General features: G+C 33.9%; 2 protein-coding genes across 2 annotated transcripts; both read left to right on the forward strand.

The window, feature by feature from the left end:
* The first annotated feature begins 17952 nt into the window (after positions 1–17952).
* Positions 17953–20336, forward strand: LOC131935249 (ankyrin repeat domain-containing protein 50-like). Its single transcript, XM_059291610.1, has 2 exons — positions 17953–18005; positions 18409–20336. The coding sequence occupies exons 1-2, from the start codon at positions 17980–17982 to the stop codon at positions 20300–20302; spliced, it is 1920 nt and encodes a 639-aa protein (XP_059147593.1). The 5' UTR covers positions 17953–17979; the 3' UTR covers positions 20303–20336.
* A 488-nt stretch (positions 20337–20824) lies between these two features.
* On the forward strand, positions 20825–22804 carry LOC131935244 (uncharacterized). The gene is made up of 3 exons (XM_059291606.1): positions 20825–20920; positions 21048–21413; positions 21502–22804. The coding sequence occupies exons 1-3, from the start codon at positions 20864–20866 to the stop codon at positions 22756–22758; spliced, it is 1680 nt and encodes a 559-aa protein (XP_059147589.1). The 5' UTR covers positions 20825–20863; the 3' UTR covers positions 22759–22804.
* Positions 22805–25103: the final 2299 nt, after the last annotated feature.

Below are 25103 nucleotides of genomic sequence, written 5' to 3' on the forward strand. Positions count from 1 at the left end.
CTACATATATAAATATCTATGACATATATATATATATATATATATATATATATATATATATATATATATATATATATATATATATATATATATATATATATATATATCCATAGTTTTAAATTATATTTTTAACAACCATCGTAATTTGACCGAATAATGTCATTTGGGAAGATAGGTAGGTTGCCACTTTCTCGGCTAATGTTCCAATATACAACTTTTGCATTACTCCCTATGTTTGAATCTATTTTTCGACATTTCCCAATCCTTTTATAAAGATCTCGGTCTTTAGATATCGCAGCACATGCTTCAGAGTTTGATGATATTATTTTCAATACAGTCATTACAGTTTCTTGACATTCGGGAATTCCGCCAGCCAATATTATAGTGAAGAACGTAAAGTGTTTGCCTAACTGAAATAAACAAGATATTTATTTAACAAAAATAGAAGATAAGGACGAATAATATTTTTTAAAGTCTATGGTTTTGAAAATATGTAAAAATACTTTTTCTTCTATTTTGGAAATGTAAATACCTTAGACCAAGAAGAATCATATTTTTGTGTTATTAGCTTTAAACCTTTAAGCCAACAGAGACTTTCACAAGTAATCTTGTTTCCATTAGGGATATCAATGTATTTTTGAATTTCTTTGTCTAAAACAATATTATAAAGAGGACATAGGTTTTTAATAAGTATTGAAAATAATTGTTTTTATTTTATTAAAAAAATACAACAATGTTTGAAAATCTAGGTAAATGAACATATTTCGATAACTAATAACTTTAGGCTAATATATTGATATTTTTTTTCCTAACCGAATGTCTGCTTCATAAAGAAATACGCATTAAATAAACTATAGAGCAATATACAAACTTTCAATTTACTACAATATGAAAGACAATAAAGGGCATTATATAACCTAATCATACAAGAATTCATATGTTCCGTAATATCCCACTTATTGCGGTAAATAAAACCAGAACAGGCCGCGATAAGTGAGATAAATGCGAAGTAGATTAACCTCTCACTTTAAACATCATAACATTAATATGTAAGTAATACCCGTTCGTTTATATGAAACCTTTTAAGTGCATAATATGTTACTATTATAACATTAAAGAATAGTTTCAAACATGTAAATAAAATAGTAGTATGAATAACATACTCAAAATAATTTATACATAATATAAATATGCTACTTGTGTGTGTGTAACATACATAGATGTAACTAAAGTTAAGTATAATTTGCTATTAGAACTCTTTTATTCTAACAAAAACCTTTTATACAGCAAAGTACATAATTCACATCTGACGATACATGTCGATAAAACACCTGTGCAGTACGACGGTGGTGAATAAGAGGAAGATGATTTACTCATACTGCTCAGGTCGTCGTTGGCAGGTTTGGGTAGAGCTGGGGTAGCTGCGTGAGGCGGCGTAGATTATTTGAATTGTTTGGGCACTAATGCCTTCTAAAGGAGTGCGGGAAACTTTGACGCCTTAATTCCTGAATTTAAATTTTTTTATGAATATTTTGAACAATCTGTGATGTACTGAGGCCGGGATAAGTGAACCGCTAAGTAGCGAGTGATAGCTGTATATCTTACATGAAATCTTTTAGTTTTGTATTATAGTGATATATCACTGAAGTGTTATATATTGGTTGTTCGAAAAATAATTAACATAATGTGACGCGACGCAACGCAACGTGATATTGCGTAGTGTAGCGTAAAGTAGCGTAACGCGAATACCTAGCTATTTTTCATTATCTTTTTTTAGACATTTAGTAGCTTGCTAAATGTATTTCTAAGCATGCCTAATTGTTTTTCTTTTTTTTATGTATAGTAAAAATATAATTTTATAATTCCAAGTTAGGTTATGAATTAAAGATTTAATAATTTATAGGTACTTTCAGTTTAGGCATTTTAAATTTTATCTTTTGAAGTAGCGACACGATTGAAATCGTACTGTGTTCGGGAGTTGGTGTCGTTTATATATGTTCTTTTACTAACATTTTTCATTTACATACATGTTTAACCTGTAAGTCAGGGGCGGAACGATAGTGCCGCCAGACCCGCAGTGTATGGGTGGGGGGGGGGGAAGCCTTTTAGGGGGCCAACAGCTGATCATAATTTAAGTTTTTAGAATTTGTTTTCTTTAATTTTCGTGCATTTTTACCTTGATATTTGGTTTGTAAAAATACAAAATCTGCTGTACGATTATCTTTATTTTACGGGCACTACACCACGCTCTTCCTCAAATATTAACATCCATTACACAAACTGTAGTGTAAAATATAGGCAAAACTTTAACTTAAATTACTTCTGTGACACGTTGCTACCCTATGATAGCCAAATAGGGGACACGTAACAGTTCCACCGATCCTCCAAAGTGTCCTGTGGCGAATGGGGTTTTATTTACGTTTACTTATTTTTTTAAGAGAAATATAATAGTAAACTTTTATGGCCAATTTTATCTCTTTATTATTCTTAAGACGTCATTGGGGGTGGGGGGGGGGGGGGTGTGAATGTCTGACTTTTTATAAGTCGTTAAGTCGTTAGAACGTCGTCAAATCGTTTGTAAGTCGTTCAAAAAACGTAACGTCATTTGTGGATGGCCCCCTAAATCAGAAGGTTATCCGACGCGTGAGCTGGCCACATACAGTTGTTTTTGTGAAAAACATGTCCCTGTCTTTTATGCATTACTCCAAAATCCGATGAAAACTTGGGCCGCTGTTGAGTACAGCCTCGCAAAGGTTTCTGTCATAGGCCCAACATTTGTTTGCAGATTTGTGTGGCGACATCCCACGGAAATATGTGATTAAGCGCCCCCTTATTGTGTGTCATGCGTAAGCGGATAAGGTTATTACTTGAATCCACCGGCGGCAGTGTCATCCGGAGCGCACCACATATGAGCCGTTTGGCCCCTACAGTTGTTTAAAAGTTCACACAACACTAGGAATAAGTCTCGCTACTACATTCGATGACTAAATCAATCATATCTGGGATTGCAACCATCACCCGTGCAGTGATGTAACCGGTAGCTCCCAAGATCATCTCAAATCCCCTGACACATGGGCCGTCGCCGAGGGACTTTCAGGATGCGGTGGTGTGTCTCGTTGGTAGTGTGGACAAACCCGCGCCCCAACAACTAAGATCCAATGAATAAACTGCTGACATTGTTCACATTTATTTAACCTTCTGGAAAATAGGGCACACGTCTAAAAATACGTGATCTGTAACTTCTTTTGATAAAAACCTCATAAAAATCGGCGTCAGTTTGGTGCGTTGGACTAGATTTAGAGAGTCTAAATTGGAGAACTGAAAGGGGCCAGCTAGCGTGTTTGAAAACCTTTTGATTTATTCGTGTAACAGGTAACAGATGGGAAGAAAAACATGTTTCCATAAAAATTCGAGCGGCCCTTGTTATATATATATATATATATATATATATATATATATATATATATATATATATATATATATATATATATATATATATATAGGGCCCCAAAATATTTTTTTTTTCTAGGTCCGCCACTGCTGTAATCAGTGCTGTATCAGCACATTATTATTATAGTAAATTGGCCTGCTCTATAGTAATTTGTTCTATATTTAAATCATGTGTTAAAAAGTTAGTTTACAAAATATGATGAAATGAATATCTCGAGCATACAATATATATTCTGAAATGTGGTATAAACCTCCACAGAAAGTGATTTATTTGAAAGATATGTATTATGAATAGACACACTATTATTTATATTATATTATATAAGTATTCATATGACATAATTGAACAAAAGCATTATTTATACTTTGAACATGCTTTAAGAATAAAATAAAAGCACCACAAACAATAACGATGGAAATGTTTGTATACAAATTAATACATTTTAAATACATTTTTTACAAAACTATGTTTCACCAAAGAGAAATTAGAAAATCCAAACGTTACCGCTTAAACTTGGAAGTTGGCTATACTCGCCTCCAATTATTGCTATTATAAATATGATTAATTCCTTGCATTTAGAGTTTTCGGAAAATTTTCCTAAAGCCTGAAATGTAAAGTGTTTGAAAATAGTTATTACAGTCATTAAGTAATAAAGGAATGTGCAATTTTATAACACATCCAACAATAAAGGAGGGGGGGGCGTTCAAGTGAGCATCATAACTTAAATTTATTATATGAATTGTTTTAATTATACATTAAATTGTTCAAAAATATTATTTTATTTTAATTATTAGTAAGCAAGAACTGACTATATCACTTTGAAAGTATTTTTGTAAAAGCACATTAAAGTAAACAGTAGAGTGTTCATTTAATTGTGCAGAAATTTGAAATCTTCGAGTAAAACATAAAATGGAGAATTGTTACCTCGATTGCTTTACATTCTATAAAATATTTTCTGGCCTCTTCACAATGTGCCAACTTGTACATAATGTTAGCAGTATAAGTCACAAACAATTCGGGGACCTAAAAAATGAATTCACATATTTTGTTGGATCGTAAAGGGTAAAATATAAAACAGATTTTTAACAACATCAAATTATAAAAACCGTTAAAAAGAACGTCTTTAAGTCCACCCAGCATAATGCTGGTCACTCTATCCGCTCATATGCCGTAGTCACAGAAACAGGTGAACTCTACTTCGTCTGTCCAATGGATCGCTATGTCTAAAGAGGATTTTTTACTTTAGTGTGTCACATAATTCACAATGCTTATAGAATAAATACATTCTGTCTAGTTGGTTTACATGTTTAGTGTTTAAACTAATAAAGTCTAAAATAAAATAAAACATATTAATTTAATATTTTATTTTATAACTATATTTAGTTAATGTTAATGTGTAAAAATCTGCAGGTAAAATAATTAAAAGCCGATTACTTTGTCAATTGTGAAACTATACTCCATGTAGAGTTGTGTTAAAAATGCCACCAAGCCTTTCTCAGCAAAAATCTAAAGATATACAAATATACAAGCATTAAAAATAATCTTAAGCATTAGATATTTAGGTATTAAAGAAATACTTTGGCATTACTTTAACATTAATCAGTGGCGTAACCAGGAGTCGGTCATGTGGAGAAGCTTCTATTTTTTTTATTTAAAAAAAAGTATATGCTTTATTTATAAATGTATCTATCCATAAAGGAACATAATATATAGGCAGGCTATAGGTATAATTATTGGGGTAAGTGTAGGCATATGTATAGGTGCTGTTACATGTGTAGGAAGGGATAGGAACATGGGGGAGAAGGCACTGGCAATATATATATATAAGCTGAAATGAAATGCATACAGATTTTCTTACTATTGAAATTCCTTTGAAGCGACTAGTATATTGATAAATAGCGCATAGAATGGCCTGGATAGCTGGTGGTGAAGATATATTTTTAAACATTTCAAATGTTGCTTGTTCTTTGAGAAACTTCATTGTCGTCTCTGCAATTACATATACTATTAATTTATTTCTCTCCCTCACTTTCTCACTACATTTATATTATGCATATATGCATATATGAAAAATATGAAAGCAACTGTAATAATTACCTGCATACTGATTACAAATTAAAGCGTGTTCGATAATCCAATCTGCTTCAATAGTTGCATAAGTGGAAATAATGTACAAACATTTGTTATGCACATAGATCTGAAATGGTTCAAACGTCTGCATCTCGGCATACTCCTTCATGACTGTTGTAATAAATCCTATGTATTCTTGTGTTGTTGGTCGATTTTTTAACTGAATATGCACAATTGAATTTAATAAATCTCAGCTTTCTTGTATTTGTAGAAATCAAGTTATAATAGACACTATGTATAATTAAATATTACGTTACGAGCACTAAATTAGTAATATTATAGTTCTGAATATCCTAATAATATTAGTAATAATATACGTACAAATCCAGTAGTTGTAAGTTTCAATCTGCGCAGACAATGTACAGTCCTGAATGAAAAAGTAAATTTTAACTAATTGATAATTACTTTAAATATTATGAATTTTACGTTTACTAATAATGTGTAGGGGCTATACAGCCGAGTAAATTTTAAAAAAAAATCTCTTAAATAGCTATGAAAATCGCAACGAAAATAGATTTTCATTTACATGCCTACTTACCCTTTAAATTTTTCATAACTTATTCGTTTTGGATCAATGATGCTTTCTGAACTACGTTGTGGCGCTTCTACATAGAAGGAGTAAAAACGTTATTTTACATGTACATTTTCAAACACACTCCTTACAAATTTAAAAACAAGGTGGTTATTATACTGGTTTCTTAAATTAAAATATTGCTCAATAAATTACATGTTAATTGTAAATTTCAAATTTAAATCTCAACAGCTAGCGTTTGCATAAAAAGTGCACATATTTAATATCAAACGAGAGGTTTAGTAAAAGTAATGTGTCCATATTTTTATTTTAACAAAATTTACTAACTGTGCACAACGACATAAGTCTTTATATAAGCTCAAATGTGTTTTTTAACATGATTTTTACTAGCTAACTTTAACAAACTTACCTTTATACAATTTGATGATGCGTTTTCTTAAAGTCTGAAAGCTAGTTTCGTTTTCTATTGCAAAATACAGGTATAACCAAAAGCAGAAACTTCTCCTTTCAAGCACATTTTGATAAAAAGTTGGCTCTAATACAAGAAAGTGCAGGTTATTAGCTAAATAAAACAATATGCTAATTCCAGTGCTTGAAAATAACAATTCAGTTTCGGATGTTATGGTTTCAATGCTTGTAAAAAGACTGTTGTTTTCTTCCTTCAATGTGAGTATTTTCAATTCTTTTTCCGTGACCGGTTGCACTTGAACAGAGCCACCGTATATGGGCATTTTTTCAAGAGGAAGAGAACATGCAGTTTGCTTTGTATAATGAACATTTCCCAATGTGATATATTTAATAACCGTCTGTAAAATCATTTGTAACATTCTGTAATTTTCACCTTTTGCTGCACGAAACAACGAGTTCTCTAGACCGCGTTGATCGTACGCAACCTCATCGAATTTTAACAACATCTCCACAATTTCTATTTGCCCGAATTCGACAGCAGTTTGCAATGCATACAACCCCTTAGATTTATTTTCAATAAGGAACTTTGCAATTTGTGAATGACCCTCAAGTAAAGCAACTGTTAAAGCATTATTTTCATGGTGTTCCATTATATTCACATCTGCCCCATGGTCAACTAATAACTTGACTATATCAAAATGTCCTCTCAATGAGGCTAGCATTAGAGCAGATTCATCATCTCTGCTTATATTGTTAAGCTCTGCTTTCCTCCTAAGCAATTCACGGACGATGTCTAAATGTCCATCCGCTGACGCCAACATTAAAGGACTGTAACCGTAATCATCAAGTTTATTGACTTGTGAGTTGTGCTCCAACAATAAGTGTGCTATTTCAGTGAAACCTTTTTCCGCTGCTATATGTAAAGCTGTCCTACCCATTTTATCTGGCATATTGCAGTCTGCAGAAAAGCTCAAAAGCACCCTAACAGTTTCTGTATGTTTATTAAATACAGCATGATCTAATGCGGTAATACCAAACATATCCTGCATGTTGATTATATCTCGATTAGAGCTGCCTGATTGCGTTTTAGACCTGGCACACGCGCAAAGTATTTTGACTACTTTAGTGTTTCCATTTACCGATGCAAGTATTAAAGCGGTATACCACTCTGTGATTTCAAACAAATCAATATAAGCACCATTTTCTAGTAAAAAAGTAACAATTTTACCATGACCGAGTAAGGATGCTATCATAAGAGGACTTAGGCCGTTTTCAAAAACATCGTTACAATTTACATGTTTGTTTAATAATATTTTTACGATGTTTTGTTTCTCAAGTAAACAGCCTAGCAATAAAGCATTAACTCCTTTTTTTGATTTAGCTTCCAAACTACATTGTTTCTCTATCAACATTTCAACTATCTCTGTCAAACCATTGAGAACAGCAATGTGTGAAGCAGTAAAGCCAAGACTATTTTTTAAGTCAAGGTTAGTGTTGGAGCTAATAAGCAGCTTGGCTATCTCAGAATCCGAGTACGAGCAGGCAATCATTAAACTGGTATCTCCGTTATGATCTTGAGCATTTACATCAGCGTTATGTTCCAGCAAAATTTTTACAACATCAATATAGCCCTTGTGTGTTGCCATATGTAACGGTAAAATGTTTAAATGGATAAATTTAGTTTTCTTCTCAATCAAAACTGATTCAGTTAGGCTTTCAACAACAGGTCCTAGATCATCGTAGTTTCTATCTTTTAAAAGAGTTTGGTATGTGTTGAAGAGTTGTAGTATTTCTTCGATTCTCCAATTATCTAACTTTATTATAATGTCTAAAAGATCCGAAGGTACACTGCAGCAATAATCCTTATGTTGCAACTGTATTGAATCGTCCTGGGTTCTTAATGTCGTCTGTGTTTTACAATCAGCTCCACAATTAATCAGGAGCTCTACAATTTGAGAATGTCCTGAAATTACAGCCATCATAAGTGCGCCCAATCCTTTGTCATTAATTTGGTTTAAGTCGATGTTCAAATCAAGCAAAATTTCAACTGTTTTGATGTGGCCTCTTGATGAAGCAATCATTAACGAGTTATTACCTTGTGAGTTAATCAGCTGATGATCGGTTTTATCGATTAGTAGCAGCTGCACGATATCATGGTGACCGTTACGTGCAGCAAACATTAGTGCATTAAAGTTATGTTTGGTTACAGCATGGCAATTTGCACCTTTGTCTAGAAGAAATTTAACCAAGACGATGTGACCTTTAAGTGAAGCCAGCATTAGAGCGGTCACACCTCTGTCGTCGGTTGAGTTGATGTCGTGGTTTTTTAGGAGGAGACATTTTACTTTCTCAAGGTCACCTAAATAGGAGGATTTTAGTAACTCACTCCAATGCGATTCTCTAGATGACGGTAGACGTGCCATGGTTTAACTTGTGATAGAAATAAACTGACGCCACAAACAATATTGCATTTATATCAGATGTTGAAATTCATCATAGTAACCAATACATTACACTATCTGTTGAAGTATGAAATAATCTACACATATAAACAAGGCAATGTATGTGTATGTGTGTGTGTGTGTATGTCTGTCAGTTTGTCTTTTATGCATTACTAGACCTTTCATCCAATCGCCATGAAACATTGGGAAGTTGTTCAGGGGTTTCTGTGAATTATTTTTTTATATCCCGCACAAACGGTGCCCCGAGAGGGTGCGATTTTTCTCTATATGCGGTACATAAAAAAAGTTGGATGCGGTTCGACACAGATCATCCGAGTGCCATGAAACTTTTGGGAGGAGTTGATGAGAATACCATCAAGAATGGTTTTGCAAAAGAAAAAAAAATTGCATATGCCGCACCCGGGAGGGAGATATTTTTGTCAACACATGGTTTGGCGCCCAGAGTTCCAGAACGGCTATCTTAGCACTTAGTAGCCGTTAATCGGATGTCCTACATAGCGGATAAGGGGTACTACTATATTAATTGTTAAAACTTCAACAGGCGCAACTGCCGGAGCCACGACTTTTGCTTTACCAGAATCGCCCCCCCCGGCTCCCCTGTTAGCACTATGGAATCTACGTGTTATTATAAAAATGCTACACACTGAAGTCACGATGGGCAACAATAATTGTTGACTATATCGAATCTGTAGACGCGTCCTCAGGCACCCGATCAGCGTGCGATTTAGCGCCCTGGGCTTTCCGGTGAGCGCTATGGGGTTCGTTCTAAATAGCGCGATAGACAATGGATAAGATTGGGTTTTAGAGTCTTCACTAAACATTATCAGGCGTGTGTCCGCCAGCATAACGGTAGTGTGTGATTTGGCGCCCTGGGCTATCATGTTAGCACTATGGCGCCTACATTAGTTTTAAGGAGCACCTTATTTACCATTTGACACACGATATCCAATTATTAAACCGAGCCAAGGGGCCGTACGCGGTGCCCCTGTGGTTTGTGAATTCGGGGCTCACGAGAGCGCCCTTTAAGTCACTGAAACTTTGGCTGTGAGTGATTAACGGTCATTTTGCGGTAAGCGATTAACGTACACTCAATGCGGTAGTGTAAGTAAACCCGTGCCCCGATACATATGATCGAAGGGCAGGCATTGTTTACATTTAAATAACTCAGTTGTCAAGCATCTAAGAATACAGGATTGGTAACGCATTGATGAAACCCTACTGATATATATTTTGTCAGACTTTCTTCTAACCCTGCGGCAACGCGTGGGGTTAAGCACGCTAGCTTTAGTATATAATTCATGTCAAAGCATTCTTGGCATTCCAGAAATGAAGGAACGTATACAGTTGGAAATGTTGAAAATATTTGAACAAAATTGTTACTTACACTCTAGCTAAATAAAATGTTCTAAGTGAATCATAGCCAGTTTGCTCTTTTGGTATCGATTTCCAGTAACACCTGATTAATTCTATCTGGATTAATACATTTATGTTCTCGATAGAATGTTTGTTTAGGATATAATTGCATTAGAACTCAACTCTCACACACGTTACCCTGAATTTTCAATAAAATTTAAAGCAGAAAAGATATCAAATGAATTAAGTTTTAAAACCCAATTGCATTGTTTTTAATATTTTGAGGTCAAAATAAATTAGTTACTTACATTTCCTTCAAAAATAGTTTAATGATATATCAAATCACACTGTTTCAACATCAAGAACACGCTATTTAAACTTAAACAAATGGCAGAAACAGGCCGAACATGACTTTTTCAACTGAAAACGGAGCCGCATAACACGATCGATTCATGATAAAAACTAAAGTGATATAACCAGTTTGCTAACTTTGCAAACCCTGCGCCAAGTTACGCTTATCAGCAAACGTCTTAACCTTGACCGACAATGTCCACACCTATGTTTGACTTTACAATCTTATCTACAATGTGCAAACATAGAGGATAAACAATAATTTTTAAAGTGTTAGGGGTAAAAAAGAATGTCACAAAAAAACATTACACAATATAGGTTTGTTTAGCACATTTTATTTTTTAGTAATTTTAATGGTATTTTCTTATTTTAATGCACCACTACATAACAGCTTGTAAACACGCATTTATGTATTTTTTTATTGTTTGCATTTCAGTTAAATAATTAAATGGTTAAATGTCAAGACAAGGAGAAAAACTAAATTTTTAATACATTCGAGAGGAGTACAAAACATTGTGAAATCAAATGTGAGGCATTTTCATTAGTCGAGAACCCTTAAAGCGTACTTCACATTAGCGCACAATCAATAAAAAGCTGTCGATTTATTGATAGTAAGGTGGATGAATAAAATATCAATACATACATGATGAAAGTTACTATTGATTTTTTATGTGTTTGAAAATAAAAGGAAAAATACAAGCAAGTAAAACTGAAACTGCATTAGATGAAAGAGTTTTACGTTATGCAGCCTAATTGTAGAAAAATAGTATGGTGAATAAGCGAAGCAAAGGCTAGAAAGGAAAGGGGGAAAATGATCACCTTGAAATAGATGTCTTGATAAAGTAACATTTTGAAATTAAATGTATCGGGTGCTTAAACTAAACTTGTTAAATGACACTGGCCTTTCCAACATAAAAAGTGTATTTTCAACTGTTTATATTGGCGATATAATGTATTGTTATAATAAAGTGATAACTAACACAAAAGCAGAGTTTGTTACGAGTATTTGCCCTAACTCACAATTAAAAAACTGGAAAAAAAAACGATTAAACGATATGAGCTATGTGTGAATCCAGCTAATTTATTTTTCAAAAACATCGCTTGGTATGTATTACACAATTTTTGCAGATTATAATTCAATTATCAGTACACTGTTAAGATATATAACCTTATATTACTGATTAAAGAACGAAACGAAAATATGTTTGTGATATCGATTCGATTGATCAATTGATTTACTGCTGCTAGTCAGCTTCTTCTAAAATATAAGAGTAGAGCAAAAAAAAAATGGCTTAACGTTAATATAACTAGTCAAAGCTTTATTCAACACGTCACTGCTCACCGAGATAAACTATAATTAACACAATGCTAATATTCATTGTAAATTTCTTAGTTTTCAGAAAGAAACAGTTACTTTGCAATTGAAATAAATTCTTTACCAGTCATCAATAAAAATCAATGATTTTTGATTGCATATCCTAAAGTATAGTTGCAGGCGTAAACAATGATTAGAATAGGAATATCATATTTAGCAATGGCATACTTACACTACTGATAAATAAGATACATCTCGGATTTAAAATAAAATGGAGCTGAACCCTAAAACATTGATTGTTGCTTATAATTATTTATCACAAATAGTTGTTGGAACGTCATTGTTTCCAAGCATTATACAATTACAATAAAAAAATACATTTGTAAATATATATATATATATATATATATATATATATATATATATATATATATATATATATATATATATATATATATATATATATATATATATATATATATATATATATATATATATATCTATATGAGCGCCGGGAGGGAGCGATTTTTCTCTATATACGGTATACAAAAAAAATAAAAGTCCGATGCGGTTCAACTCCGTTCAACCAAGTGCCATGAAACTTTGGTGAGTAAATGAGAGTACTCCCGAAACGATTTATGTGAAATACATTTTTATCAATACACGGTTTGGCGCTTAGAGTTCTAGAGCGACTATGTTGGCCCTTGATATCCGTTAATCTGGGGTCCTGCATAGCGGGTTAGGGGTACTACTATATTCAGCTGTAAAAATGCAACAGGCGAAATCGCCAGCGCCCCTTCGATTGCGAAACCCGAAGCGCCCAGGGCTCCCCTGCGAGCACTATGGCGCCTACCTTTGTAACAAAAACGGCTGTACGTTAAAGACACGATGGGCAACAATAATCATTGACTTTATCGAATCAGCCGCGTCCTCCGGCGCCCCGGTAAAAGGCGATTTGGTGTTACGGGCTTAAACGTGAGTGCCATGGCGCCTACGTCCATTTTAAACATAGCGATAGGCTATGGATACAATGGGTTGCAATAGTCGATCACTAAATCGAATCAGGCATCCTCCGTCATATCTCCAGGGTGCGATTTGACGCCCCTGGCTTTCTCGTGACAGCTATGGCGCCTACTTTGGTTTTAAACAGTGCGGTATACAATCGGGTGTTTTAGGCACCCAATCCAGTGTTTTACTGAACCGAATTAGGCGCGTTCGCCGACGCTCCGGTACGGTGCGATTTTGCGCCAGGGCTATCTCTTGAGCTATGGTGCATACGTTCGTTTTAAACAGTGTGATAGAATATGTATAAAAAGTATTATTATAGAACGTTTACTAAATTGAATCAGGCGCATCTGCCCGCATTTTGCCACGGGCTATCCTCGGCCGTTCTTTAAACCCCGCGGCAACGCACAAGGACGGGTATGATATATATATATATATATATATATATATATATATATATATATATATATATATATATATATATATATATATATAAATATATATATATATATATATATATATATATATATATATATATATATATATATATATATATATATATAAACAATACCAGATCCTAAACACTCAATATTGTCGCATATTTTTTTATCGGCAACCAAGTCATAATAGAATTTGCATTCAATGTATGTAGATTAAATTTATTTCGTAGATTTCTTTGATCTACAATTTGCATTTCATTTAGTAAAAAACACAGTGATGATCAAATGTTTATGTGTCTAAATATGCTTGCGCTAATTGATAATTGCGTTTTAGAAAATCTAGAACAAAGTGTGGGCAGTTAGTTGAGAATGGTCCGTTTATCAGGCTCCCTCTCTCTGATGAACCCTAAGGAGAAGCGTTATCTTGCATCAACCGTATCGCAGGTATTTTTGAAAAGATAATCCATTCGCGTAAGGGACTTTACTACTGCATTATATCAAAGTTTTCTATCCCAGATGGGTTGCTGTCCCTAGCTAAAGGGCCTTATATGCCCGTTTAGCTTCATTGTGCTTACCTGCCCTACCACGCCCACTTCATTTTTAAAGTAAAGTAAGAGTTAATAGTTAATCGTGAAAATCATTTTTAAAAGATCTAATTACAGACTTACTACTCTGCTTACTACTACTTTAGAACAAATTTAAATTATGACTTAAAAAATCAGCCGCATTTAATAAAAAAAAAACACTTTAATAGAAATCTGTATTGTCATTATAATATATTTTAGTTTAAGTTTTTGATTCGCTTCTTATTGTTATTTTATTGCAATAGACTTGAAAAGCTGGTTTTAAATGGTTCCAAATGGTTGTTGCCAGAAAACATATTTTTCAACCAAACTTAAATATTCATAACAATTGTCAAACAAGTAATAATTGACTTCCGGTTTTATTAAGGCTAGAAATATTTGAACAAATAATTACTAGATGTCTAATGCTAACAGTATTTTAGCCAACAATTTTTTATTTGGATTAGTAGAGTTATGATGTTGAGGTGAAATGGAATGTTAAATTATTTAATATAAATAAACTACTCGGCCCCGTTGTAATCTATATACTACTAAAAGTCAAGTTTGTTTACATGTTTGAATATTTATTTTTTTGTTTGTTTGCCTGATTGACTATTGTGATATGTTCGACTCTATCTGGAAAGCTGTAAAATAGTATGCAGGTAGAGAATAATTTTTTAATGCAGACAGACTGTTGATCACAAATTTATTTAAAGACGTTAATTTAATTAATTTATTGATTTATTCATAGTTAAATTAACCGTATTTTTTTACAAATGTTAATACTTTGAATAAACTTTGTGGGGATAGTGACGTCCCTTGATGTGTTTACATTTTTGGTACAATAAAAATGGCGGACCCCATCATAGACTTTGTGGCCCATTCAAAAGTTTAACGCGTTACAAAGCTAATTTTCTGCCGGCTATAACTTAAACAATACGTCCTTTTGCTGTATTTATTACGTTCCAACACTTATATCAATTTTCAACTGTCTTTTTCATTTAGTTTTACGATAAATTTCTCTAGATCTAAAGATCAGCTATCGAAGGAAATTTATGAATCTAGCCTAGATCTAGATCTAGATCTAGCCTAGATGTAGGTCACTAGATTCAATGTAAATTCTACATCTAGAATCTATTTCAGGCCTTAATTATTTTATATAAATCTTTGTTTGGCTTATTTAAGATAAAATTTAATTTGAAAGTTAGTACTACTAGACTTATTTTTAGATCTAGATTTAGAATCTATACGCGTAAATCAAGTTGCATAAGGAGACACATAGTATAGTATAAAAATTCACTTGTGACGTCACGAGTAAATAGCTAAAATGGTAGCGTAGTCAGCTCTCATGCAGGAGGCACGGGTTCTAGACCAATATGTCAATGAAATTTTTTTTTTCAATTTTTTTTTAGATGTGAATGATAACGTTGCCTATCTGAACTTGGCAAGATACAGGGCAGGTGAAGTAGAGTTCATCTGTTTCTTTGTCCTAAGCATATGAAAGGATAGTGTGGTCAGATACATGCTCGGCTGGAATTGTTTTTTAAACGATAAAAACATGTTGTCTGAGACTTGGCAGGACACTGGGCAGGTGAAGTAGAGTTGAGTAGGTCACCTGTGACGTCAGTTTATGAAGGGATAGTCCGAAATCGGTGTTTTCGGTGTTTTTAAAAGATAAAAAACATATATTTGAATGTGGGGTCTGTTTTTTGTGACGATAAGTGACACTGCAGTAGCGTACCGAGGAGGGGGGGGGGGACGGTAGGGGAGGGGAGGCGGGGGGGGGGGAAGGGGAGGCGGGGGTGGGGAGGTGGAGGTGGAGGGGGGAAGGGGGGGGGGACATATGTTGGTGCGCCAAAATGGTTTGGAAAAATAAATTGATAGGTTGAGGGGGGTTCAAATCGAAAGTTTGAGTGGGGGGGGGGGGGAATTGCACATCAAAAGTTTGAGGGGAGGGGGTTCAAATCGAAAACTTTGTCCCCGGGCGCCGGGAAGGGTCGCTATGCCTCTGAGTGACAGACGTGATGTTTTTTGATGGATGACCCCCGAAACCCACAGTTATCCAACGGATGACGGGTATTCTAGTATTAATTAACGCGTAATGAACATCAACATTTTCAATTTTTTTTTTACTATAGGGCTAATCAATCCAGATCGAACAATTCCGGCCTTTAACTATTGGGTCATCCATATACGCTGTCACGTTTTTTTAACATGTTGAGTAGGAGTTATATTTGGGATTATGTTTAGGGTTAGCTTTAATTATTGGGTTGGAGTTTGGGGTTAGGTTTAGGGGCAGGACTCTTTTTGGGAGGGTGTGGGGGTAATTACAAGGGGGGGGTATTGAGAGGGGGGTATAGTCAGGGGCGAAATTTTCCGGGTGATTGACGCAGGGGGGTAATGTCTTAGATCCCCCCCCCCTTCACACAGACTGCTATCTTGTTTTTAAAATAGCTGTTTATTTGAAAATATTTAAGCCAAATATGCTCTGCCTGTATGGTCTTGGTCCTAGGACCTTTTACCACAGGTGCTTTGACCATAGGGGGTTTGACCATAGGGGGTTTGACCGTAGGGGGTTTGACCATAGGGGGTTTGACCACAGCGGAGCTTTGACCATAGGGGCTTTGACCATAGGGGTTTGACCACAGCGGGGCTTTGACCATAGCGGTGCTTTGACCATAGGGGGTTTGACCACAGGTGTTTTCTCAGCAGAGGGTCTTTGATCACAGGTGGTCTATCAACTGGTGCTCTAGTCCCAAAAAAAAAGAACCTCCCCAACCCCCTCAGATTTGTATGTCTTTTATTGACGATTGCATTTTGCTCTTGTTTATCAGATATGTATTAGACATACAAACCCAATTACTTTAGTTATTTTAATTTCATCTCTGTTAATAAAACTGATAATTATACTTTGTTCAAAATATCCCCCTTATAAGTTTTAGTTTTCTGTGATTTGAAAAGCGTGGTTATGTACCAACTCCGCTTTGCCAAACTTTCTTTATGCTGTACTGTTTTAGCCTTTATGTGGAAAATATATTTGACTCTGATTGTAGAGAACCATTTTTGTAAAATCGAATAGTAATAAATTATAACAATCTATATTAAATAGTGAACTCAACATTTCCCCAAGCCTAATTTGCCGTTTTATCAACTTGCTGGGTTTGGAGGTAGCGGGGGGGGGGGGGGGGGGCAAACAAAAGTGACGACGTCGACAATCTCAAATAGCAATGGTCTTTTAGTTTAGGTTTCAAACCTTTAGATTAAGAACTAGAAATTGAGCACTAAGACGTTTCATGTTTTATTCTGTAAAAATAAATATTACAGTAGACAAACAGATATATTAATATCAATGTTTTTATTTATAGGTATACGTAATTTAAATTGGATCGGGGTAGTGAGCGAGCGTTAGTGCGCATGACGGACTAGCTAAAATTCCATCCATGGCTCGATGCTAGTGAAAGTAAAGACGACTAAGCACATTATCCCTACATGTGTCATGTCAAGAACACATAATGGCTTCTATTATATATATATATATATATATATATATATATATATATATATATATATATATATATATATATATATATATATATATATATATATACGTGCAGTAAAAACGAGGATCGCAATTGTATAGTGAGATAACAACAGCACATCTAGACATTGGCCTACATTTTTACTTAGTTTACACTGCTCGATATAGCAGTAGACTTCTTACACGTTTTTACCGTAAATGTGTGAACACGTATGCGTATATATTAATATAAATATATATGCATCAATACCATTGGATCTATTTCAAATGAGAAAAAGCATAAGGAGTAGTGCGAATCTAGGTTAGGCTTCCGCATACTGTGTCAACACACACTATATGGGCCAACTGAACGACCTACTTTATTGCGATTTCTGCTTGGTCGATAATGCGTGCAAAAACTCTGTGCAGTAAGCGCCTAAAGCTGAAAATGTATGAAATTGCCTAAACCAGTACCGGGGTAAGAAACATTTAAGCTCCTTTAATTTTTTAAAATTCTGTTTTCATAGCATTGACAAATTATGCACTTGTAAATCAACTTGTAAAATTAAAACAGCATGCAACACTTAAGAGGAAATTAAAAACTCATGCTGTGTTGTGAACTAGAAAAAAAGATTAATAATAGAACTGTGACATTTTACGTTGTGCAGATTATGTACAGGTATGCTCGTTGCATTGCTGCTGTATCAATAATGAAATATAATCTGGTAGGTTCAGTAAATAGTATTTAAAAGACTAAACAAACGCTGTCTTCAAATCCTAGATGTTGACAATCATTTCGAAAACACAATATCACTCACACGGTATATGTTCATATTTTCGAAATGAACATGTTAAATTTATTTTAATAAGCTTTTTTTCAGAGTTATGCTGAAATCACCAAGATTTGAAAAAATGCAGTTCGCCATAGTTTTCATTTTTATAAGCACTTATGTTGTACGTGATCTATCATTAGCCACTTCAATACCATCATTTGAATCAAACAAATTTGCAGCAGTAGGAATTGCAATAAATGTATTGAACAATTATTTCTTTAAAGTAGAAGACACTCAAGTGAAGCGTGTTAACAGAATCGGTTCTAAGGCTTCTTTGGTTAAAGAAACAACTGAGAGTGTGGACAAATCTCTTGATATGCAGAAGAAAACGAAAAAGATATGTTTTAACTTTAAACGCATACATGAGAATGGATACACACTTTTGATGTGGGCATCTTACAATGGGAATATCAAAGCCGTGGAGTTTTTGCTGGCGTTAAAATCTGATGTAAACGACATGACAGTGTACGGTGAAACAGCTTTGACTTTAGCATCTCGTCAAGGACACGCTAGAATTGTCGACTTACTGCTTCAACACGGTGCTGATTTTAATCTGACAATTTTAGATGGGGTCAATGCCCTTATGTTAGCCTCGTTGTATGGGCATCAAGATACAGTGGAGGTCTTCTTAAATTATGGTGCTGATGTAAATGCAGAGACTCGTCTAAATATAAGTGCATTTACAATGGCAATACATAAAAACCATACCAATGTTGTAGAATTGTATCTAAAGTACAACACCAGAAACAATAAACAAGCTATAAAAAAGAAAACATTGGAAAATGCATTTTTTCATGCATCAATCTATGGCTTTCCTAATATAGTGAAATTGTTTATTAAGTATAATATCTACAACACGAATAATATGAATATCGGCGCATTTGCAGCACTCGAAAAATACCAACATTCTGTACTGAAAGTGTATTTTCAACATGTTGATGTTAATTCTATACAATACAGTAACTTCACGCTGCTACAGTATGCAGCAGCTAAAGGCGATGACGTCAACGTCAAGTTTTTGTTAGAAAATATGGCTGATATAAACAAAGTTCTACCTGATCGGGAAGTCACACCGTTAATGTTTGCCACAGAAAGAGGTCATTTATCCACTGTTAAAATACTATTAAAATACAGAGCAAATGTTAACTATATAACAAATGAATTATTTTCTGCATTAATAGTTGCTATATACAACAATAATGAAAATATCGTTGAAACGCTTCTACAACACAAAGCAGATGTCAATCACAGGTATAACGGAGAGATATCAGCTTTAAGCTTTGCAGTATCTGAAGGTTCGTTGGAAATTGTAAAATTACTGCTAAAATATGGAGCTGATGTAAATCAAGTTTCTAATATCAGAGTGAGTGCATTGATGATAGCAGCTGAAAAAGGATTAGACGATATAGTAAAGATTCTGCTTGAAAATAAAGCTAATGTGCATATTAAAGAGATTGAATATGAGAGAAACGCACTTATCTCTGCATCAAATAAAGGACGTGTAGGTACTGTGCAACTACTATTGAAACACGGTGCTAGAGTTGATGACGTGAATGTTTTTGGCTACACGTCACTGATGGCAGCTGCAGAACAAGGTCATGACCTTGTAGTTGAGTTACTGATAAAAAACAGAGCAGACGTTAATAAAACACACATGAGAAATGTTAATGCATTAATGTTAGCTGTATATTCAGGACGTACCAGTACTGTGAAGCTGCTTTTGAAACACAACGCTAGAGTAAATAGAATTATAGTGAATCTCGCTTTAAAGAAACGTCGAGTCTTTATTGTAAAATTGCTTCGAGAAAAAATAAAAGAAAAGTACATTAAGCGTCAAAAGGGATTAACCTTAAAACAGTCCAACAAAAATACAAAAACCACAGCATTCAATCAAGGTAAGAAACATTTTACAACTTCTGAACCAGAATACAAATATTTCTGACGTCAATGATAAGTAGGCCTAAGCAATTATTAATGTGTGCAATTTTTCTAAATGTATAGGCCTACTTTTTTACTTGCATATCTGTAGTTCATTATGAATAAAAAAAACTTAAGCCTCTTTTTGGAAGACATAAATTAAAGAAAACAGTAAAATACAAATAACAATGCAAAAAGATAAAAAAAAACACAACCCAACCAATATTCATTTAATATAATATTAAAATAATTAAGGGGAGCATATAATAGAAGTTATAACACAACTATCATAAACCATGTCAGAAAACACACCACAAACCGCATCACAAACCATTACCCGATTCACATCGCTTTTCGGACCCAAACACACAACAAACACTAAAATCATAAACATTATACGAACAACAGTCACCCTTCACACTTTACACTTTTAATACCATACAATAATCCCACTTTCCATTCCAGACGCCAGATCAATTTTTATTCTAGATATTGCTACTCTTTCATTCATAACTACGATAGCACTTACAAGACGTTTCTTAATTTTCCAGAGAAGGCAACAAATAGTGGAACTCTACTGTGGTATATGCTGTTAACTCTTTTCATTTTGATTGTTTTGCTGATAGGAAAATATTTGATCAATGTAAGTTTTGGAAATAATTAAATAATTAACTACTTATGTAATAACGCCGATTAATAAAAGTAAAGTAGAATTACAATTTAAATTAAAACGTGTTTAACGTATGAATTAAATTACATTCACGAAACAGAGACTTAGAAAACGGAACGCCACTTTGGACCAACTGTACAAGGAAAACATAATTTCTACTCTTTGGGAGCTTTATTACAAAATAACAGAAAGTCCGCTTCACATACAAAACGTATGGGGCTGTGACAAGACATGCCAACCCAACGAGTCAGGATTCTTCAGACTTCTCAACTTTCGGGGAAAGTTTCATTCTTCAACACACGTACAGGAGGGGTCGCCTAACTGTTATGGCTGTTTGGTTGCCAAAATACATAAACAAGATATGTCTAAGATTGATGTTCTTTATTTAGAATCATTTCTTCTTCTTCATTACGTCTCGACAATCGCTGAGACAATTTATCAGATGTTTCAAATAGCTGATGATAAAGTAAGTATTCTTCTACATAATTTAAAACAATTTGTTAAATACAACACAAATATTTGTAACTAAGTCACGTAACCATTTTTTTTTACAGGTAAGCCTTTTAGAAATGGACAATTTTAGACACATTTACAAAATCACTGTAGAAATTTCATTGGCTTTTCAATCCAAATTTTACATAAAGAAATCTAACTATACTACGGGCAGCTTAAAAAAACATTTGGAAACTCTAAATTCGAAATTTGTACAACATAATTTCAAAGGCAGAAGTAAAATGCAGCAATTGTTTAGAAAAAGGCAAAACCAGATCCGGATTACAGAACCGCAACTGATCTGCTCTATGCTTGGCCTGAATGAACTGTTTGAGAATTACCTGCTAGAGCTGGACATGGAGTCTATCAACCATCAGACACTTGTTTATTTCTTAAACCGATGGCTGGAGAACACGGTACAGGCTATAGAAGAGACAGACCGATCTATTTCTCTCTATGATTGTATGCTCAGGATTGGCTTATCGGAGGAGAAAGCAACAACTTATATAGGGTATTTATGTGAAGAGTTTATCAACATGTATTCATCTATGTATTGGCTGTCTCGATATTTTGAGAACCTCTGCTTGATGAACCCATTAATTACAGAAATACCCAGAACATGTTTGTTTGAAGGAGATTTTAACGTTTGGAAATCTGGCCAGGTACAGCGTGTTAACAACAACGAAAATTTTGAGCTGAAGTTTTTGAACCAGAAATCTCCAGTACGTTTAGACAACCGTGATATTGATTTAACTTGTGAGAGAGTTTCTCGTTACCTGAAGAAACAAAAAGATAAAGACAGTCTTTTTCTTTTTCACGGTACTTCATTGCTCAGCGCTGTAAACATTTTAGAGCGGGGAATAAATTTAGTCAAAGGAAAACAGAATTTAGATTTTTCTCACGCCAAAGGTTTTTATGTGATCAACAACTTGCGTAAATCGGTTGAGTGGAGCTGCACCCATAAGCCAGAGCTTCACGCAGTTGTCATATTCAAGCTGAAGAAAACGGAAATGGACAATGGGAATGGGCTGGTTCTAGAGGATGAAAGGGAATGGGGAGAGGTCGTGACGGCATGTCGTAAAGGTTTTGAAAACGATAACGGCCCAGAGGTTGAAGACAGGCTACAGAATGTAGACTTTGTTCGTGGCTTTATTTGTGCTAATGGGAGAGAAGTACATAGGAATAACCACAACCCTGTCATTATGGAAGAAAGAGACGGTTATCGCCCTTTACAGACGTGTATACTGAACAAAGACTATGCTCGATGGTTTGGTTCACCGGCAAATATTTTTGGTCTGGTTGTTTTTAGATATGGCTAACTCGATTGCATTATGTTAAGATTAGGAAACTAATTGTAAAAAAAAACATACAATTTATTATACTTCTATTTCATTATTTTATAAACCTAATTAAATATGTTATAGAAATTCTAAAATGATTTTCGTTTTGCTCATTTAAATGCTTTGAATTATAACTTGAATTATCCAATTATGTTATCTTTTTTCGTTTATTTATTACTATATAACTTAATAGAAAGGAGAACTTTAATATATTAAACAGTTTGAATTTTTTTTAAAAATTGTATTTTAAATTGAGATGCTGCAAATCAATGCTTAATTTAACTTTATACTGTAGAGTTAACACTTTAAACCTAGCCGCGTGTGTTTAATTATTATGTATATCTATTGAACTAGAGGGCACACTTTTTACATATAATGCATACATTATTGCACACAATCAAACAAACATCTTATAGTTACTAATAAGAATATATTCTGTATCTAGTTTTGTATTTTCAAAGTTAAAAATATAAATATGTAAAATAAATCTTATGAAAAAAAGACAGTATTTTTGTTAAACATTTCAATTTACATGTTTGCTGTGCTTGTAAAGGCAGCGGGGTAGTTCTTTAACAGCTTTGTTTATACGACGAACACTCAGATTTACAAGTTGATAAACACATTTTGCTGGCCGCGTACATCTAGCCGCATCTAAAATTCATAAAATGCTTCATTCTCCATTCTCATTCTCTAACAATAGCACACCCAATCTGATAGTTTTCTGTCTGGCACAAATAAAACATTACTTTTCATTGCACTAAATTGAAATAATTCTATAATAGTTTACGTTTAAATTATAAATGTGTTTGGAGCATGATCATTTTGTTAATTCATTATAGACGACTTTAACCCTTGTTAAAAGTTTTAGTACAGCCTAAGTTCATCGAACCAGCAATTACATTAGTCTTATAATAAAATGTAAAGATTTATTTTAGATAAGTCATTTTTTTACATTTCGTCTGCAACAGGTTTTACGTGATTCTAATTTTAGCTGTGATTTTGTCTTTGTTATACGTCTTTGTCTCTGTGTAAACATAAGGTAGGTTATCTCGGTTTCTCTGGTAACATTATTTGCATTTAAATTTATTGTATAAATAATATTGAGTTATCAAATGATTACTAATATAAATACGGCGTGGCAGAGCTAACTAGAAAATCTCATGTTCGAATCAGCTTCCTGAATCTGTCGTATACGAGATAAAATCAAACCCCGCAGTCAACATGTTTCTGTTTGTTTAAAAGCTTTCGATGGTCACTCGAGAATAGTTCTCAAAACAAAAGTAAAATAATGTTATATTAGCTTTACCACTGCGTTGGTAATATGTACGGTGTAAAATGTATTTACCTCCCTGTACAGTAAAGGCAATTATCGTGTGACGCACATAATGCAATACTATCTACGCAAAGTGAACTATTTTTTTAGGTGGATGCCCTAATATGCTTCAGTATTCAAGACGATGAATTGTGATTATTATAAACATAGTATTTAAAAGATAGCCTTTTCTAAACATCTATAACACATATATTGTAACGTTTATACTTAAGTTTGGTTTCCAAAGTCAGGAAGTCCTTTAATAGATGGGCGTGGTGAAGTGACGTCACTATATCGGGGATCAACATATTCCTTATCAACAATTTCGCATTTTTGATTTGGTGTCACCTCTCTGTCCTACTATTATGCAATTAAACTGGATAACGTACGCCTTTTTGGTTATAAATTATCTATTTGATGCCACTCCCCAAATAGTGTCACCTGGTGTAGATAGCTGTCTTGCCCCGCACTCTGACTTTAAAAGCGCAATGTTTAAAACACGCCATCATACCTTGAAATAACTAGTGCTTTTTCCGGGTTCGAGACAGCAGTGCGTATCCTCGATTGAAAAGCCCGCCATTTAGTGTTGCAGTGAAACGGGATATGAAGTAACAGCCTTGTGCAAATAGATGATTCTATTCTCGATGGCTTTTCAGCACTGCTCAAAGTAGTTTTGATTGTTTATTCAATTTTTTTATATTAAAAAAAATTAAAAACATTTTAAAATCAGTTATAGAAGCATTTTAAATACATTAAAAAACAAAACATTTTAAAATATTTTAAAAACAAATTAAAACATGTTCAAAATTTTTTTTAAAGCTTTGCATTTTCAAAGACTATAGGCTAATGACATTGAAATATAGTTAAATGAAAAATACATAATAGCAGTTATGGTCACATAATGTACAACCAAAAATTATCCCAGGTCGGAATTTTACATCAATTTTAGATTATTGTACAAACTACAGACAGACAAGCTTAATTAGACTACTTTAGTAGATATTTTAGGAAA

Source organism: Physella acuta, unplaced genomic scaffold (assembly GCF_028476545.2).
Source record: "Physella acuta isolate Inbredline_101_S28 unplaced genomic scaffold, ASM2847654v3 ptg000139l, whole genome shotgun sequence".
In the NCBI taxonomy this organism is placed as follows: Eukaryota; Metazoa; Mollusca; class Gastropoda; family Physidae; genus Physella; species Physella acuta.